Source organism: Ovis aries, chromosome 25 (genome assembly GCF_016772045.2).
Source record: "Ovis aries strain OAR_USU_Benz2616 breed Rambouillet chromosome 25, ARS-UI_Ramb_v3.0, whole genome shotgun sequence".
Classification (NCBI taxonomy): Eukaryota; Metazoa; Chordata; class Mammalia; order Artiodactyla; family Bovidae; genus Ovis; species Ovis aries.
Window position 1 is genome coordinate 24259659 of NC_056078.1, and position 17211 is coordinate 24276869.

General features: G+C 36.3%; 2 protein-coding genes and 1 long non-coding RNA gene across 7 annotated transcripts in view; 2 read left to right on the forward strand and 1 right to left on the reverse strand.

The window, feature by feature from the left end:
- The window catches only part of TET1 (tet methylcytosine dioxygenase 1), a 139926-nt gene extending 125464 nt beyond the window's left edge, over positions 1-14462 (forward strand). For all 4 annotated transcript variants that reach the window (XM_012105197.4, XM_004021627.5, XM_060406848.1 and 1 more), the window contains 2 exons: positions 1747-2095; positions 4994-14462. In XM_012105197.4, coding sequence (XP_011960587.3) covers positions 1747-2095; positions 4994-6003 — 1359 coding nt within the window. In that variant the 3' untranslated portion in view covers positions 6004-14462. The remainder of the gene's footprint in view (positions 1-1746; positions 2096-4993) is intronic.
- Positions 657-17178, reverse strand: LOC105604962 (uncharacterized). Of its 2 annotated transcripts, none has more exons than XR_006058076.2 (3): positions 16903-17178; positions 15855-16010; positions 657-935 (listed from the first exon to the last, which is right to left on the reverse strand). It is a non-coding gene; the product is annotated as an uncharacterized LOC105604962 (long non-coding RNA). The 2 variants fall into 2 exon arrangements; XR_009598597.1 differs by having other exon boundaries at positions 657-15045.
- CCAR1 (cell division cycle and apoptosis regulator 1) overlaps positions 16989-17211 on the forward strand; it is a 44551-nt gene continuing 44328 nt past the window's right edge. Inside the window, exon 1 of the mRNA XM_042240951.1 lies at positions 16989-17145. The gene's annotated coding sequence lies outside the window, so the exon portion shown is untranslated. The remainder of the gene's footprint in view (positions 17146-17211) is intronic.

A 17211-nucleotide genomic window follows, 5' to 3' on the forward strand; every position in this document is an offset into this window, starting at 1 on the left:
TCCTGTCTTTGTCCCCTTCTTAGTCTCCCTGTGACCAAATAAACTGATGTAAACATTTATAAATGAAATATTCTAATTCTAAAGATTATTATTTTTAAATTATTAACAAATTACACCGAAAAGAGTTCAGTGTTTCAGGCCTTGATGGTAAATGTGGCTGTAGATGTTTAGAAAGGCATGTGACTTTAAAAAACCTTTAACATACTTTATCATCTGTATCCATCAAGTTCTATCAACTTGGAGAAATCAAATCTTGCCGTTTCCAGTCTTAGAACACTTTGCTGTCTTAGAAAGAGATCTTAGTTGTGGAAGAAATGTTTTAATGAAAAATAATGAGATCATTGGATATATTTTTGATGGGTCTTTAATGACATTTGAAAGCTAATTACCATTAAAATATTAATTTATGATAAATATAATTTTATGTGCCAGAGTCAGGAATTTCTTACATTCCCCTGTACTTTCATTTCTCTACAATGAATAGAAATAATGTAGAAAAAATTATATTTTCAATTGGAGGATAACTGCTTTACATTACTGTGCTGGTTTCTGCCATACAGCAATACAAATCAGCCATAAGTAAGCATAGGTTCTTTACGTGTTGAACCTCCCCCCCACCTCAAAAATAACTCATAAAAGTAGAGAGAAGGCTGAGATTGGCTATATTCAAGACATCATTTTTATTTTTTAAATTTATTGAGTTTTGGCTGTGCTGGTCTTCGTGGCTTTGCTAGTTATGGCTTTCTCTAGTTATGGCGATTGGCTGTTCTTGATTGCAGAGTGTGGCCTTCCCATCGCAGTGGCTTTTCCTGTTGTGGAGCATAGGCTCTAAGCACGTGGGCTTAGCGTCTGCTTGGTGTCTGGAATCTTCCTGATTCCAGGGATCGAAGATAGTGTCCTCTACATTGGCAGGTGGCTTCTTATCCGCTGCACCACTGGGGAAGTCCAAGACCATATTTTCTTAAAAAGTCGTATATTACATCCAAGAAAAAGACAGACTTACTGTCATTATACTCCTAACTAAAATCAAAATGGAGCAGAGGAATTATTTATCCAGATAAAATATTTCAGCTAATTTTTAAAAGTATTGGGGTATATAAGTCCTGCTAGAAAATGAAATCTCCTGGGCTTCTTTTGCTTCATTAATATCTGTCAATTTTTTAATGAAGAAGAGAAAAAAAAAACTCACCTTGACAAACAGTGCAGGGTAAAATATGTGTCGATAAATTTCACTTACAAGCAGAAGTGAAAAAAATCGTAGAGGAAATCACAGCAAATTAGAAAATTCCTCATGATTTAGGCACCTCTAACCAAGGAATGTGACATTATTCAAATAGTAAGAAATACTGTGATTTGTAGCCTGAAGTAATATCTTTTATTTGTTGCTATTTAATATGATGATAGTGAACAATTCAGTAACTATTAACTGTGGAACAAGAAGAAATATAACAAGCCTTAATACTGAAAATATAAAATGCATAAACATGGATAATATGTACTTAGAAAATCAACTCAAAATTATACTGGTCTGCTTAAAAACAATTGATAAGTTACTCATTGAATATCATTGAGTAACGATATATAAAATATTTTTCCAAAATGAATTAACCTATCACAGTAACCAATTGAAAATAGTTCGCTTTCACAATGGCGACAATAAATAGGTAGGAATAACTAAGAAGGTAGGAATAACTGTGATGAATGTGCAGGATCTCTGGTTCCCATTTCATGTTTTCTTCCTATCAGGTCTGCACTTTAACACGAGAAGATAACCGCTCATTTGGTGTTATTCCTCAAGATGAGCAGCTGCATGTGCTTCCTCTTTATAAACTTTCAGACACAGATGAGTTTGGATCAAGGGAAGGAATGGAAGCCAAGATCAAATCTGGGGCCATCATGGTCCTTGCACCCCGCCAGAAAAAAAGAATGCGATTTACTCAACCCGTTCCTCGTTCTGGGAAGAAGAGAGCAGCAATGATGACAGAGGTTCTGGCACATAAGATAAGGGCTGTGGAAAAGAAATTTATTCCTCGAATCAAGCGGAAGAATAATTCAATGACAAACAATAGTAAGGCTTCATCACTGCCCCTTTTAGGTAAGATTTATGGACTCTGATAATTTTCTGTCCGCAACTTTCATTGGCAGTTGCATTTGCACTTGGCCTTTGCAGCTCCATCTTTGCTACTCTTTTGAGAATGAGGCATTATGAAAAGAAAACTTTAGATCAGATACCAGTCAATCCAATTAGCTAATTATTTTTATATAGTTCATTTAGAATTCAAAGAAGACACAGTATATTCCATATCCTTGCCAGAATTATAAGTCAACCAGAACGTGACCTATCAGTATTTCTTGGTATTTTTTTTCCCTCTATTTATACTTAAAAAAAAAAAAAGTATAAAACCAAAGCATGTTCTTGTGAACCAATCCACTGACTCAACACAGATAAAATGACATCACTTCCTTGAAGTCTTACTTAGTCAGCTTCAGCATCGCTTTAAGTAGTTCATTCAATAAATATTACTGAGCACTACTTCGGACTGTTCTAGGTACTGTAGCAGTGAATAAGAGGGGAGATAGTGCTCTGAAAGAATTCCATTTGAACAGGGTTGTCATAAAAGGATTGACTGAGGAATTTGTGTAAAGTCCTAAAGAATATGAGAATTAGCAGTGTTTTTATTTGGAGAAATAGTATTCCAGGTAGCAGAAGTGGCAAATGCAAAGTTTAGGAGAGAGGAATTTACCTTGAATACTTGATATAAGCAAAGAAGCCAGTATGATTGGAGCACAGAGGGCTTCCCAGGTACCGCAGTGGTAAGAAATCCATCTGCCAATGCAGGAGACTCAACAGATGTGGTTCAGTCCCTGGGGCAGGAAGATCCCCTGGAATAGGAAATGGCAACCTGCTCCAGTATTCTTTCTTGGAAAATTCCGTGGGCTGAGGAGCCTGGCAGGATACAGTCCATGAGGTTGCAAAGAGTCAGACACGACTGAGCACATGATGGTTGGAGCAGGGTTTGAAATGGGTAGAATAGCAGGATATGAGATCAGAGAGGTAAGAGGGACATCTGAGCAGTTCACCTTGTAGATTGCTGTAAAACTTTGGCCTGTATTGTGAGGGAGAGGAAGGTTTCTGGATATTTCATCATAGAGAGGGGCTATGATCCGATTCAAAAATAACATTCCAGTTACTGGATTGTAGCTACAGTCAGACGGGGCAGCAAAGTATTAAGGTGTTGATAAACAAGCTATCCTAACAACTTATGAAAGAGACAGTGAAGCTTGGATCAGAGTGGCTAATGAGGAGGGCATAAGAAATGTCTGATTCTAGATGTTTTGAGGTATAGTCAATGGGATTTCTAATAGATTTAAAACTGGAGTGTGGACCAAAAAAGTGTAAAGGTTTACCCTGATGAAATCTGAAGCTTACTTTTGGACATGGTAAAAGTTCAAGATACCTGTCAGACATTCAAGTTGAGGTGTTAGGAAAGCAGTTCAATAAGAGTGTAATTCAGAGAAGATGATTCTTTTGTCATGACCCTGATTGTCTTTGATAACTTCCTTAATTTTCTGTGCTGACAAGATGTTCCAGGCTCCTCTTATATAATCCTGCCCCATATCTAAAATCAGCCATTCCTCTAGGGAGCCTAAAAAAATAATACTATGAATTTAAACTGATACTCAAAGTCGGAGCAAGAAGGTATTCTTTAACTTCTTTGATTTTTGTATTTTTAAGAAAAGTTGTTCGTTTTTTTAAGATGAGAGAACTAATAGTGCAGACTTTATATACACTGGGAAAGATTCACTGGAGTTAGGGAAGAGGCTTTAAGATTCACATATCTGGTTCCATGCTGCTTGTTTATAACAATCATAACATTTTCATCTTTCTGTCATTTTCCAATTGCATCTTTACATGTTATTCTTTTAAAATATATACTCTATTAATAGCCAAATGCACAATACTTGCCCTATAACTTCTTGTTCTTTTGTAATATTGCCCATGAGAGCTTTTTCTTCTTCTTTTTTTAAACAACACCACTTTACTTTTGCTATTTTTTGATTCTTCAGATCTATTGCTTTTGCCTTTCAAACACTTTTTTTCCTTTTGTGACCCCATGAACTATAGCTTACCAGGCTCCTCTGTCCATGGGATTTCCCAGGCCAGAATACTGGAGTGGGTTTCCATTTCTTTCTCCAAGGGATCTTCCTGACCCACGGATAGGAACAGGCAGGTTCTTTACCACTGAGCCACCAGGGAAGCCCCACCTTTCAAGCATTTTGCTAGAACTTCTGAAAGGGAGAATGTCCTCAAGAAAAATGTTTCCATTTGATATGAGATTTGCATGGATATGTCAGAGTGGATGGCCCACATTTTGGCCAATATCATAATAATAATAATAAATTGCTACCTACTTTGTGAGAAAGAAATGCAGCTTAAGTACACTTGTTTTGAGGTTACAAATAGCTTATTTATGTTACTTCCTTTTGCCTAATAATAAACTTTGCCAGTTATGCTTTTGCTATCCAGAAATCTTTATCAATTGTTATTTAATTTAACTTTTTTGAAAATTTGATCATGCAATATCTAAAATGTATCTAAACAGTTATTCGGGTAGTGAAATGCTGCTGTCCCCATATTATCATCTGTACTGCATTCTGATGTATGGTTTTAATATTTACTTCATAGCCAATTAGGGTCATTTCTAGTATCATACCATTTTAGACAAAGGACATCCTGCTAAATTTGTGAACTTTTAAAACGATTATTTCCAAAGTAATCAATTCTAAGTAAAAATGTATTGAATGTAAAAGCATACCCAAACCACCTATAATTTTTAATGTGTGCATAAGTCAGACTTTAAATAGAACAAAACTGGCCATCATTGCCATCATCTGGTTTTATTCAGTCATCTTTGTACTTATCTTTAAAAGACAACAACTACCAAATTAGTTTATGTTTGTCTTTACATTTGGTGTCCTTTTCTCTGTTTAGGAAATAAAACAGAGACTGTGCAACCTGAAATAAAAAGTGAAACTGAACCCCATCTTATCTTCAAAGGTTCGGACAACACTAAAAGCTACTCACCAGCCCCGTTCATTCCTCACCCAGTGAAAGAGGAAAACTTAGCTCCAGCCTTCTCCTGGTCCTCTAAGACTGCTTTGGTCACAACAGCTCCTTTTAAGAATGATGCTTCACTTTCGTACGGGTTTTCAGAAAGAGGTAGCAATCCCCACTGCATAATGCCTTCTGCAAGACACAGTGGTGCTAATGTAGCTGCTGGGGAATGCAGTGAAATTGCACAGCCTGGTGAAATGGTTCCTCTTCCCACCTTGTCTACTCCTATGACAAATTCCCTGGGTTATTCTGAGCCTCCCATTGGCCCATCGGAGCAGCTAACTTCCAATCAGCCAAACCAGCAGCCTCCATTCATCACTTCTCCTCATGAGCTTGCTTCCTCTCTGGTGGAAGAAGATGAGCAGCCTTCTGAAGCAGATGAGCCTCCATCAGATGACCCCCTGTCAGATGACCCCTTGTCACCTGCTGAGGAGAAACTGCCCCACATTGTTGAGTATTGGTCAGACAGTGAGCACATCTTCCTGGATGCCAATGTCGGTGGCGTGGCTATAGCGCCTTCCCACGGCTCGGTTCTGATTGAGTGCGCCCGGCGAGAGCTTCACGCCACGACTCCTGTTGATCACCCCAACCGAAATCACCCTACGCGCCTCTCTCTTGTCTTCTACCAGCACAAAAACCTGAATAAGCCCCAACACGGTTTCGAACTAAACAAGATTAAGTTTGAGGCGAAAGAAGCTAAGAATAAGAAAACTAAAGCCTCCGAGCAGAAAGACCAGGCAGCTAACGAGGGTATTGAACTCACAGAAGTTAATGAATTTAGCCAGATTCCTTCTCACAAAGCGTTAACATTAACCCATGACAATGTTGTCACTGTGTCCCCTTATGCTCTCACACATGTTGCGGGGCCCTATAATCATTGGGTCTGAAGGCTTTTCTCCCCTTCTCAATGCCTTTGCGAGTGCGGTGTATTTTTTCAAGGTGCTCTTAAAAGAAAGTCATGTTGTCGTTTACTATAGCTTCATCTCACCCATTTGAAGGCTGAGGTTAAAAAAAAAATTGGGGGTGGGTATTTCTTAACTGTGACTATATTTTGACAATTGGTAGAAGGTGCACATTTTAAGCAAAAATTAAAGTTTTATAGTTTTAAATACATAAAGAAATGTTTTGGTTAGGTGTTAACCTTGATAGAATCACTCAGTTTGGTGCTTTAAATTGTTTACTATGAAACGAGTCATTTTTAGAGGATTTTAACAGGTTCATGTGCTATGATGTAAAATTAAGACACACAGTGTTAACTCTACACAGCTCCTGGTGCTTAACCACATCGACACAAAAATAAGCTGATTTATTATTTCATGGTGCCATTGTTCCAACATCTTCCAATCATTGCTAGGAAATCGGCATATTCCTTTGAAATAAACCAATGAAGTGTTTTCTCTTAAAATATTTCTCCTGTATCAAATAATTCGTTATTGTTAGTAATGGTTGGAGGCTGTTCATAAATTGTAAATATATATTTTAAAAGCACTTTCTATTTTTAAAAGTAACTTGAAATAGTATAGTATAAGAATCCTATTGTCTATTGTTTGTGCATACTTGCATACAAGAGAAATCATTTATTCTTGCTGTGTAGAGTTCCATCCTTGTTAACTGCAATGTGTATCCTAATCATGTATATGGTTTGTGTTTTTTAAATGTGTCCTTTCTCATTCAAAGGTTAGCTACTTATATAACATAGTTAGATCATGCAAAAATTGTTAATTCTCTGTAAAATTGGAATTAAGAAGCATATTACCAATATTGATTAACTTTTCTTTGGAACTAAATAAGAGTGGTCTCTTCTGATTGAGCAACACTGGCCCTGATTTACTTTTACCCCAGCTTTTGTAATATAATCCATAAAAGATGTTTTCAAAAGGAGATGAGACAGAAGATGATTCTGAAGAGTCAAATGCTTCTAAAGTTTCATGGTGATAAAATTAAAAAATTAAGTGGCAAGAACCTTATCTACCCCTTATTCATTCTGAAAGTCATTCTGGTTCAGAAGACAAATAAAATTCCTGTAGAAATTTTTTTGATAGTAAATTTCCTATCATCATCATCACACACCACCCCCCTCACACACACACACACACACACACACACACACACACACTCTAAATAAACAGTAGGGCTGGTATCCTAAACACAGTTTGTCCGTTAACAGCTAATCCAAAGTAGTTTATCTAAGTATATTGTTTTGGGGAAATGTTAACTCTTCTTTTTCTAGGTAACAGGAAAATAGGCATTCCAGTTATTTTAGCTCTCCCATTATTTTCCCCATTGCTTTATTGACTCAATTTATAGCAAAGCAGAAGTGATTTCCCAATGAAAATGTTTAGAACAAGAAGAAATTTCAATGAAATACTTGATTCTGTTAAAATGCAGAGGTGCTATAACATTCAAAGTGTCAGATTCCTTGGGAGTATGGAAAACCTTCTGGTGCTTCTCCCTTGGAAATGCCATAGGAAGCTCACAACCGCTAACACTCACATTTCTGGTGCAAAAGCAAACAGTTCCAACAAGCTATCTAAAGGAAAACTCATTGTAACTTATATTAAAATAATATATGGTGCAAAGTATCAGTTTCAAGCTTTTGACTAATTTTGACTAAAGGAATATGAAGGGATTGTAAATAACAAAATGTCCATTGATAGACCATCATCTTGTCAAGTAGATTTCTGCTTCTTGAATATATAAAATAGAGTAAATCATTGACTTGTTTTAGTATTTTGTGTGCCTTAGATTTCTGTTTTAAAACATGTATATTTTTGTGAGCCTAAGGTTTCTTATACATATAAGTATATAAATAAGTGATTGTTTATTGTTTCCGCTGCTTCAATAAGATATTACTATTATTAGACTATCAGGAATACACCCTTGTGATATTTTGTTTTAGACTTTAGGCCTTAGCTCCCACCAGAAATTATTTCCTCAACAGATTTAATGGATAAAGTTGTAAGAACCTTTATCCATCCATCCATCCATTCTCTATTCAGTTATCATTGAATGTCTATCAAATTTAAGTATTAGCTTTTGTTTTTCTTTAAGTTACCACCCTGACATAGTAAACTTGAAGAATTAAAATCCCAAAAGGTACTGTTTTTTTCAAAAACAGCAAATTTCCTTCAAAGCAATCCATTGTAATACATCTGCAGCTATTCAAATCAGTTTGTCAACTAAGTTTGAATAAATTCCTTAACAATCTAAACTTGAAACACCATTGTTGACTTAGGGGAACATTCAGATCTGTGAAGTTAGTTGCAATTTACCAAAACGAATATATGAAAATACCCTATCTCAACTAATATATTTCCATTCTCTTATTGTAAGTAGCACCATGAATGGCTTGCCTCAGCTGATAACCCCTTGGTGGGAACCACATATGATTCCTACCTTGTTGAACTCATTTCTCAAGTTTCACAGTGTACCATACCATTGTGTGCCCTGTGATTTTTTTTTTTTTCCCAAAGCTCATGCTTATTATATGTCCTGCAGCATTGTAATTGTATGCTGGCTATACTGTTTTTAGAATGCTCTTTATCATGAAGCAAGGAAATAAATTTATTTGAAATGACATTTTTCACTCAGAAAACTGGTCATCTAACATTATTTCTACACTTGTTATGTTTTACTGTAAAACCTTTTATTTTACCTCTTTTATAGCCTTATGTTTAATCTTCTGCCTTTGTTCATGGTATGATAATTGAATTCGTTTATGCTTGGACCTTAAGTTAGGCCAACCTGTTCATCATAGTTACAAAGTTACCAATTATAATGAGAGAATAACTCCTACTTGATGTAGAATCGTACAAAATGTCATGCTGCCCTTCAGTGTTTCTTTAATGGCTCTCAGGCCATTGATGGAAACAGTCTTCTCTTGTGCCTGTCAGCCTCATCTTCGTCTTTCCAATTCATCCACAAAGTACCAAATACATCATATCATAAACCTGATTGAAACATATTCTTATTGAAAATTGAGGCTAGCTGAAAATGTATAGCTATAGGTAAAGTTTGCAAAATGTTTGCATCTTAAATTCCCTTCCACATCCTTACTGTGCAATCTGCATGTGGATGAAATAATTCCATTTGTTAAACATAGAATTTCAACTAGATGAGATTCATAAGCAACTTACTTAAGACATAACCCCAATACATAGTTAATTGAATGCATACCGCTGTGTAAATGAGGTACCGAATTCATATGAAGTAACCTACTTTCTAATGTTACTACTTCAGTGGATTCCTACCGATTATCATTTATTTCACGGCAGCATGTATGAAAATAACCCCAATCTATTTAAGTTTAGTATTCTTAAAACAAATTATATCTTTTATCTTGGACGAACTTATGACATTGCATGACAACTTCCACCAATAATGGGCACAGCATTTCCTTTGAATGTGCCCAGTAAATCAGTAGCTGTATGTGACCTTTAATATATAGCTACCTTCTATTTCACAACTTCCTGATGCATGGAAATCCTTTTTGTCTAGATTTAGTACAACTGGGAATTTTGATCTTCTGTAGAAATTTATGATGAGAATTGTGAAATAGGGTAACATAGTGGCCTCTCACAGCCCTGGAAGATACCTTAGAAGTCATACAGTCCAGTCACTGGGGCCCAGACAGATGTCAGGGTTGGTATTCAATTACGTTTGGAAATTTAAACAGTCAAATGAAGGCCACTTTTTGGTTAGGCGGACTGTAGGAAAACTTGATCTTCTCATCCACAGGGGACTTTATCACTGTAAAGTAATCTTATTTTTGCTACAAGTCAAAATAAAATGGCTTTGGGGTTCTGTTTCTGAGCAATTCGGGGTAAGAAGTGAAATTGAATCAAGATTTCCCTGCCTGTAGAGTTTTGTGGGCCTTTTGTGGGAAATCTAGCTGACTTTTACCTATGAAGCTGTCCTATTAATTCATCTCACAAAATGTGGCAATTGTCCTATTTGCTATTTCAATAAATGCAAATCAAGTACTGATAGAGTACAGGTTTTTATTTTCCCTGGAACAAGTGTTTGGCATATAAAAGGAGTTATAAAAGACTGAATGGTTGGAATAATTGGAGAAAGTATATTTCCATTGTATATATTCCCTAGCCATAGTTGTACAGTCTATTCACATTCTTGCATAGTTGGCCTCACAACAGAGTCCTAGACTAGTTACTTTGATGGGACTGTCTATGTGTGTTAGAATACTGTTTTGTGCACAGCTCCTAAATGTACTGAACTTGTGTAACTTCGATGTCAGTGATATGGCACACTTAACCAAAATAGAATTCAGTGCCCTGATTTCTGAAGAAGTCTGGATTTATTTAAACCAAATTAGGCTCCATGTTGAGCTTTCTTCTAATGGTTTACAAAATGATGCCAGGAGCTGTCGCTTAGAACTATCTGAGAGACTACCTCCTGGGCTTGAATTCCCTTAGAAATTTCGCTGAATAAGACATAATTCTCAACTTGGCAAGAGGGGAAAAAAAAAAAAAAAAAAAAGATGCTGTCCATGGCTCTGAAATACAGTTTGGAAAGAATCAGTATGTTCTTTATCAGAAGTGGAATTTGTATATTTTCTTGGAATATATTGAGAATCATTGGAATCTTTGCTTTTCTCTAGTGTATAAAATAAGAGTGTGAGTTATGTTAATTTTGGAGACGGTGGAGCTGTTTTTAATGCAGTACATCACTCTTCTTGTCCACAATGAACTTGACAAACTAATTCTCTGCATTCTAGTATCTGGACAACTTCCCTTCAATGCCTGTTTCTTCTCAGTATCGAATTAAATACCATTGTTGACTTCAAAGGGCATGTGTTTTGTTCCTTCAGGTAATCCAGGTGTATTTGGCACTGCTTATTTTCCCTTCTGTGAGGGTCTCACCTTGTGTTTCTCTTTTGCTAGTATGCACTGTTTAATATCTCTAGCTGTAAAAGTCTAACATTAATCATTTCTCTGTTGGTGGTACTCCTTTCCCATCCCTACTGTGATGTTCATGATCTTCCTTGGGTCATAAATGTTCTTCTAGTTTGCTCAGCCATAGATGTCCCTTAAATTAAATCTTAGTCTAAGGTAAATGTTATATATAAGAGTATTTAACCCCTTTATGTTTGAGTGCAACTTTGGAAACCCTTTGTTAAGAGTATAAACCTAGTTTTCCTAAAAAAAAAAAAAAAAAGTCTTAGTAGCTGTTATGAAAAGCATTCTCTCAATCACCACAAAACAAAACAAAACAAAACAAAAACACCAAAAAAGAAAACGAAAAAAACCTCAACTCTCAGAAACATTTTCATTTTTGGAGAAATAATATTGGAAAGTAATTTGGTTTTTTCTCCATCTGGCTAGGTATAAACTTAGATCTTTGAGCAGAAGCTCTGGGATTATTTTCTCATTTTACTGAAGCTACATTGTCACTAAGTGTACCTTCATTCCTTTTACAGTTTTTGATCCTTTCCTCTGATTTTCTTTAAGACTCTGTTGCTTCCACCCTCTCTGTTCTATCTTCACTCCCCCATGTATGTCCCTTACACAGATACACATGGTTCATTTTAGGAATAGCAGTGAACTTGATCAGTTGTCTTTTCCTGTCTTTTAAAATCACTTCATCACTCCTTTTGGGGATAATACCAAAAAGAATTAAAAGCTGTTAGTCAGCCCTTTTGGTTAGAGGCAAATTCAGTTTTTAGGAACCCCAGATTAGCATCAAGTGCTATTTACCTATCCCAGTGATGTTTGACCCTCAATTCATTTGTTAGTGTTTGAATGTTCTACAAAACGTTGTTTGAGAAGTTATATATTCTAGCACTCCAGCTTTGCCATTTCTGTGAAACACATCATACTAATTATCAATTTTCTGACCAGTGACTTTGAATTAGTGGGTGTGATCTATAGACTAGGTAGTATTTTCTCTCTTTTTTTGCCTGTTTTCTTCCTTATCTCCCGGCTCAATTTTGTGGTTTCTGTTTTCTAAGGTAGATTTATTCCTTTGGAATTTGGTTGTTGGCAATAATAGGACCTGGATGAGAAAAGTTTTTTTAAAAATGGACTGGAAGTAATCCGAAGAGTTAAGTCAATCATCAGAAGTGCTTTCTTCTGAGCACAAGTGGAGGAAGTTAAGGGGCAGAAAGGAAGAATTGTTTTCCTATAAGCAGCCTGTGGGTTCACCTACCAGCTCAAAACCACGTTATAATGTTTCTACTCCTCACTCCATACCAGTTTCTTTACAAAAAATAGCAACTCAAAATGAACCCTTTTGAAAGAAAATATGGAAATAAAAATTAATACTTGTACTTTATAATGTTTTAGGCTATCAAACTCTTTCCTATCTGCCACTTTTTTCTCCATAATGCTGCTGGTTGGACAGAGAACAATGTTCCCTTCTTATTGGTGATAAAGCTACAGATTGGCAAGAAAAGCAAATGACTTTCTCCAAATCACAAAGCAGGTCAACTCATTTGAGACTAAGGTAATAATTGCAGACTCCTGAACAGATTTTTTTGCCATAAACTATGACTTAGAGAGTGTTACTGAGTGGATATTTTGTCAGATCTAATCTAAGAATAATACAAAGTCTACTTTTGTACAGAAAATATGCTTCCGAAGTTTTTTGTTTCCACTATTTATTTTAGCCAGCTATTTTCTTATGCATATATCAGAATGTCCGGTCAGATTCATAGGACTTCTGTATTAGGGCTTAGATTAATGAAGCTTTATTTTTACCCCTGTAAAAATTTTTTTGTTGTTGTTTTTGTTTAAAGAATGTCCCCATACTACTGAAACAAAGGGAAACAAGGTCAACAACTCATAATCAAAATTTAATGGTTTTGTAATTTGAAATGGTTAAAGGGAATGTGCTGGGTAAACTGAGTATTTTAGTTCCCAGGCACTCATGGTAAACATGTAAAATTGTTGACATCTCTAAGAGATAGCTCTGTCTCCCACTTATTTGAATTTGTATTTTGTTCAACTTTTCCAGCCATGTAAAATCTGTCAAAGGTTAAATATACCTTTGTTCAGAGAGTTAAGAAAAATAATAAGATGTACTAGTTTTTAGTAAGCTCTTTATAAAGAGGAAAGTTGGGCTACTTCATCAGTATATTACGGGCTACTAACAAAAAAACATAGTCCAGACTGTTCTAAAAATAGTCAAATAACATTTTTGGTGATTCAGTTCAATAACTGCCTACCCTAATGCTCTGTGATATTGCTAAACAGATCCCCGATGACGTAAGACTTTACAAAAAGAGCTCTTTTAAAAAAAACAGATATACGGTCTTTTTTTTTTTTTTAACTTTTATGAGCTAACATTGTGATAGGTGCTTTAAGAGAAATATTTTTCCAGAATGATTTTGTAGTAAAAATAAAGGGCAGCTTTTGTATTGTGATGTCTGGGTGGATAGTCATCTTTCGGTTACTAAGAAATCATGAAGTGTTCCCTAAAGAGAAGCTCAAAAATCTGCTCAGCAGAAAGAAAAGTATTGATTACTGGTTTCTTCATTTTCTCTTATGCTATGTGGTGACCTACCATATAGATTCACAGGCGTATCAATATCTGTTTGAAGGAGACCGATTATGCTTATCATTAGTGGGAACAAAATATTCAGATTCTTCACCATGGTGAAGTAGAGTAGTACTAAATTCCCAATAGAGAATTATCAATTTTACAAAATAATATTTATGTCTCCAGCTGACTTTTTCCTCTCTTTGGGGTGTATTTACTATTTATTTTGTATTTTTGATTTTTTCTTTGGAAGATTTTGCCTATTGCCGTCCTACTGTATTAAATATCCCATACAATGAAATAGGTTAGTAAAGATTTTAAAACCCCACAAATATCCATTTTTGGTTCTTAACACATGGGGGGAATAGTTTTTATAAAAGCACTTCAACATGTAGAAGGGAAAGATAATCTTAATTATGATGATTTCAATTCAGGATCAATAGGTAGTGGCTCTGCAAACAAGGGAACACTTACTAGCAGTACTTGAAGACTTGTGAGTTGGAATTGCATGTTACTTGAAAGACCTAATTAAGCTAAATTTTGGTGCACAGCAGTTGTACATGATTTCATGTTTATGTAGCAAAATGCTTTGAAATGTACTAGTTTTGAAAAATACATGTAAAGATAGTTGTGAAAATTGTCTATTTTCCTGTGTGTCTCATTTATTTAGAGTATAAATTTTCTTTTTTAGTTGTTCTAACTGAATAAGGCTAAATGAATACTGTAATTGAAATTATATTTTAAATCTTTGTCATGAGTTTTTAAAAAAAAACTATTGCAAATTGTATCATTCCTGATTACACAGAACTTTGTGGGTGGTTTTAAATAAATTTTATACTTCTATTTTGCACCTGGTAGTCTAATTTTTCTTTCCTCTTCAAAATCATATTTTTTACATTTACTATCCAATAAGTCACATATTTTTAACTACACAGGACTATACGATTTATTTGGAGATGACCAAATATATGCATTGGGTTCAAAACCAAATCAGGATGGCTGTAGCAGAACTCTTGCGTTTTAAACTAGTTAATCCCCACAGTGATGCTATTAAGTAAGGGCTCCTACTAACCCCACTTTACAGATCAATTCAGGAACTTAAAGTGGTTAAGCTCACACCCCTAGTAATTAGCAAAGCTGTTAATCAACCTTGTTCTATATTGACTCATGCCCTCCCTTGGATTTATCATTATTTTAATAAAACTTAATCCTGAACACAGAATGCTAACATTATTTTAAATTTGACATCCTAAAAAGTTAGTAGCTCAGTCATGTCTGCCTCTCTGCAACCAATGGACTGTAGCCTGCCACTCCTCTATCCATGGAATTCTCCAAGCAAGAATACTGGAGTAGGTAGCCATTCTCTTCTCCAGGCGATCTTCCTCACCCAGAGAAGGAAGCCAGGTCTCCCTCATTGCAGGCAGATTCTCTACCTTACAAAATGAAAAAAAAAAAAAAAAAAACCCACAAATACGTTTTTAGTGATATTCCAGCAAATATTATAGAAAAGTAAGTTACTTTAAATTCATCTAGTTTGAAACCTATCTCTCTGTAGCATCTCAGTAGTCTTTCTTCTAGTGATTGAAACTACTGCACTGCCCCCACCTCCCTTTCCCCACCTCCTCTCCAGCGAGCTAGAGAGTACATTTATTACCTCCTTCCTGACTGGTTAAAAGGGAGACATTAGAGACGCTGAACGTACAAAGAGACCTGAACAACACTCTAGGGTATGGAAGAATAAATAGCTCAGCTAATATCCTAACTGGACAGGTACCCTACAAGACAACTATCAGGTTTTTTGAGTCTTCCCTAGGCCAAATAGACGCTTCCTTCACTATTTAGTGAAACAGTTTCTAGATGTTTCATCTTAGTTCCCTGACCAGTGACCAGGGATTGAAACCTGGGCAGTGAAAGCACTAATTCCTAACCACTGGACTGCCAGAGAATGCCCTCCTTTATCTTAATTGATGCTCTGTTAGACAACAAACTGAATAATCCTTTAAAACAGTTATCTTTTAATAACAAATCTTGTGGGTAATTCCTTGACAGTCCAGTTTTAGGGTTCCATATGTCCATATCAGAGTTTATAGGTTTGATTCCCTGCTGGGGGAACAGATCCCATAAGCTGCACAGTGCGGCAAGAAAACAGACAACAAAACACAAATCTTGGGTCATGACATTCCCCAGCTTAAAACATCCCAATGACTTACCCCTGTACTTAGTATGAAACCACACTCTTTACCTGGTCATTCACCAAGTGTGAAGAACAATGAAATAGTTGGTGAATAACTTTTATTTACTCAAGGAGATGCAAGGGAATTTCCTGGTGGTCCAGTGGTTAGGACTCTTATGCCTCCACCGCTGGTTGATCTCTGGTTGGGGGCTAAGCTCCATCAAGCTGCAGAGTACAGTTTAAAAAGGGGGAAAAAGTGTGAGAAATTGAACTGTGATATCTGCAATACATGCTGAAAGAAGACCTAAATAATTGGAAAGATATTTCATATTCATAGAATGGATACTTAATGTTGTTAATCGTGGGAATGTAAACTCGTGTAGTCACTGTGAAAAGTTAAGCATAGAATTTACCAGATAACCCAGAATCGCACTACTAGCTATAATCTAAGAGAATTGAAAACAGGAATTTAAACAAAACAGTCGTATATGAATGTTCACAGCAGCATTATTCATAGTAGCCCCAAAGTGGAGGCAACTCCAAAGATCAACTGACAAATGGATAAACAAAATATGGTATTATTCATATAATCGTTTTAGCTATAAAATGAAGTACTAAGGCACGCTACAAGAGGAACCTTGGACATCATACAGTAATCACACAAAAAGCCTGTATAATTCTTTTTTTTTTTTTTTTAGTTTATTTAATTGTAATGGGTCTTACTTCTGGCGTGTAAGCACTATTTCTCTCACCTGGGATCGAACCCCGGGACCCCAGCATGGGTAGCTTGGAATGTTAGCTACTGAATCACCAGGCAAGTCCCAGTATGATTCTATTAACAGGAAATGTCTAGGACATGCTAATCCATAGAAAGCAAGCTGATTAGTAGTTGCCTGGAGCTGGAGGGCGCCGGGATTAAGGAGGAACTGCGTAACGAGTAGGAGATCTTTTCAAGGTTTGGAGGCATGGTGGTTGCACAGCTTTATGTAAGTGCTAAAAGCCTCTGAATTGTACAATAAAATACTTAAACGATGGGATTATATGTTAAGTGAATTTCATGTCAATTTTTTCAAAAAGTTAGGAAGATGTCACTGGATATAGTCATTCTCCCACGTACCTGAGCTACAAAAAAAAAAAGGGGAACCCCCCCCACAAAATGGCGGCGATCTCATGGATCACATGACTCCCGATTCTTTACTTCCCACATTCTGCGAAGCCTCTTTCTTTGCCCAGAGATACAGACAGTTGGGTCATTGTTATACAAGTGGCAAGGTAACCCGTCTTAGGCAAGCTCCGATTCCAGCTGCGTAGGAAAGGGGTGAGGGCATTGACGGCTACCTCGGGAGCGCGCACGTAGAACGTAAGCCCGTATGCGCCGTTCCTCAGCGAGATTGGGGAGCGGGCAGAGGCGCGGAGGAAGAGGGGG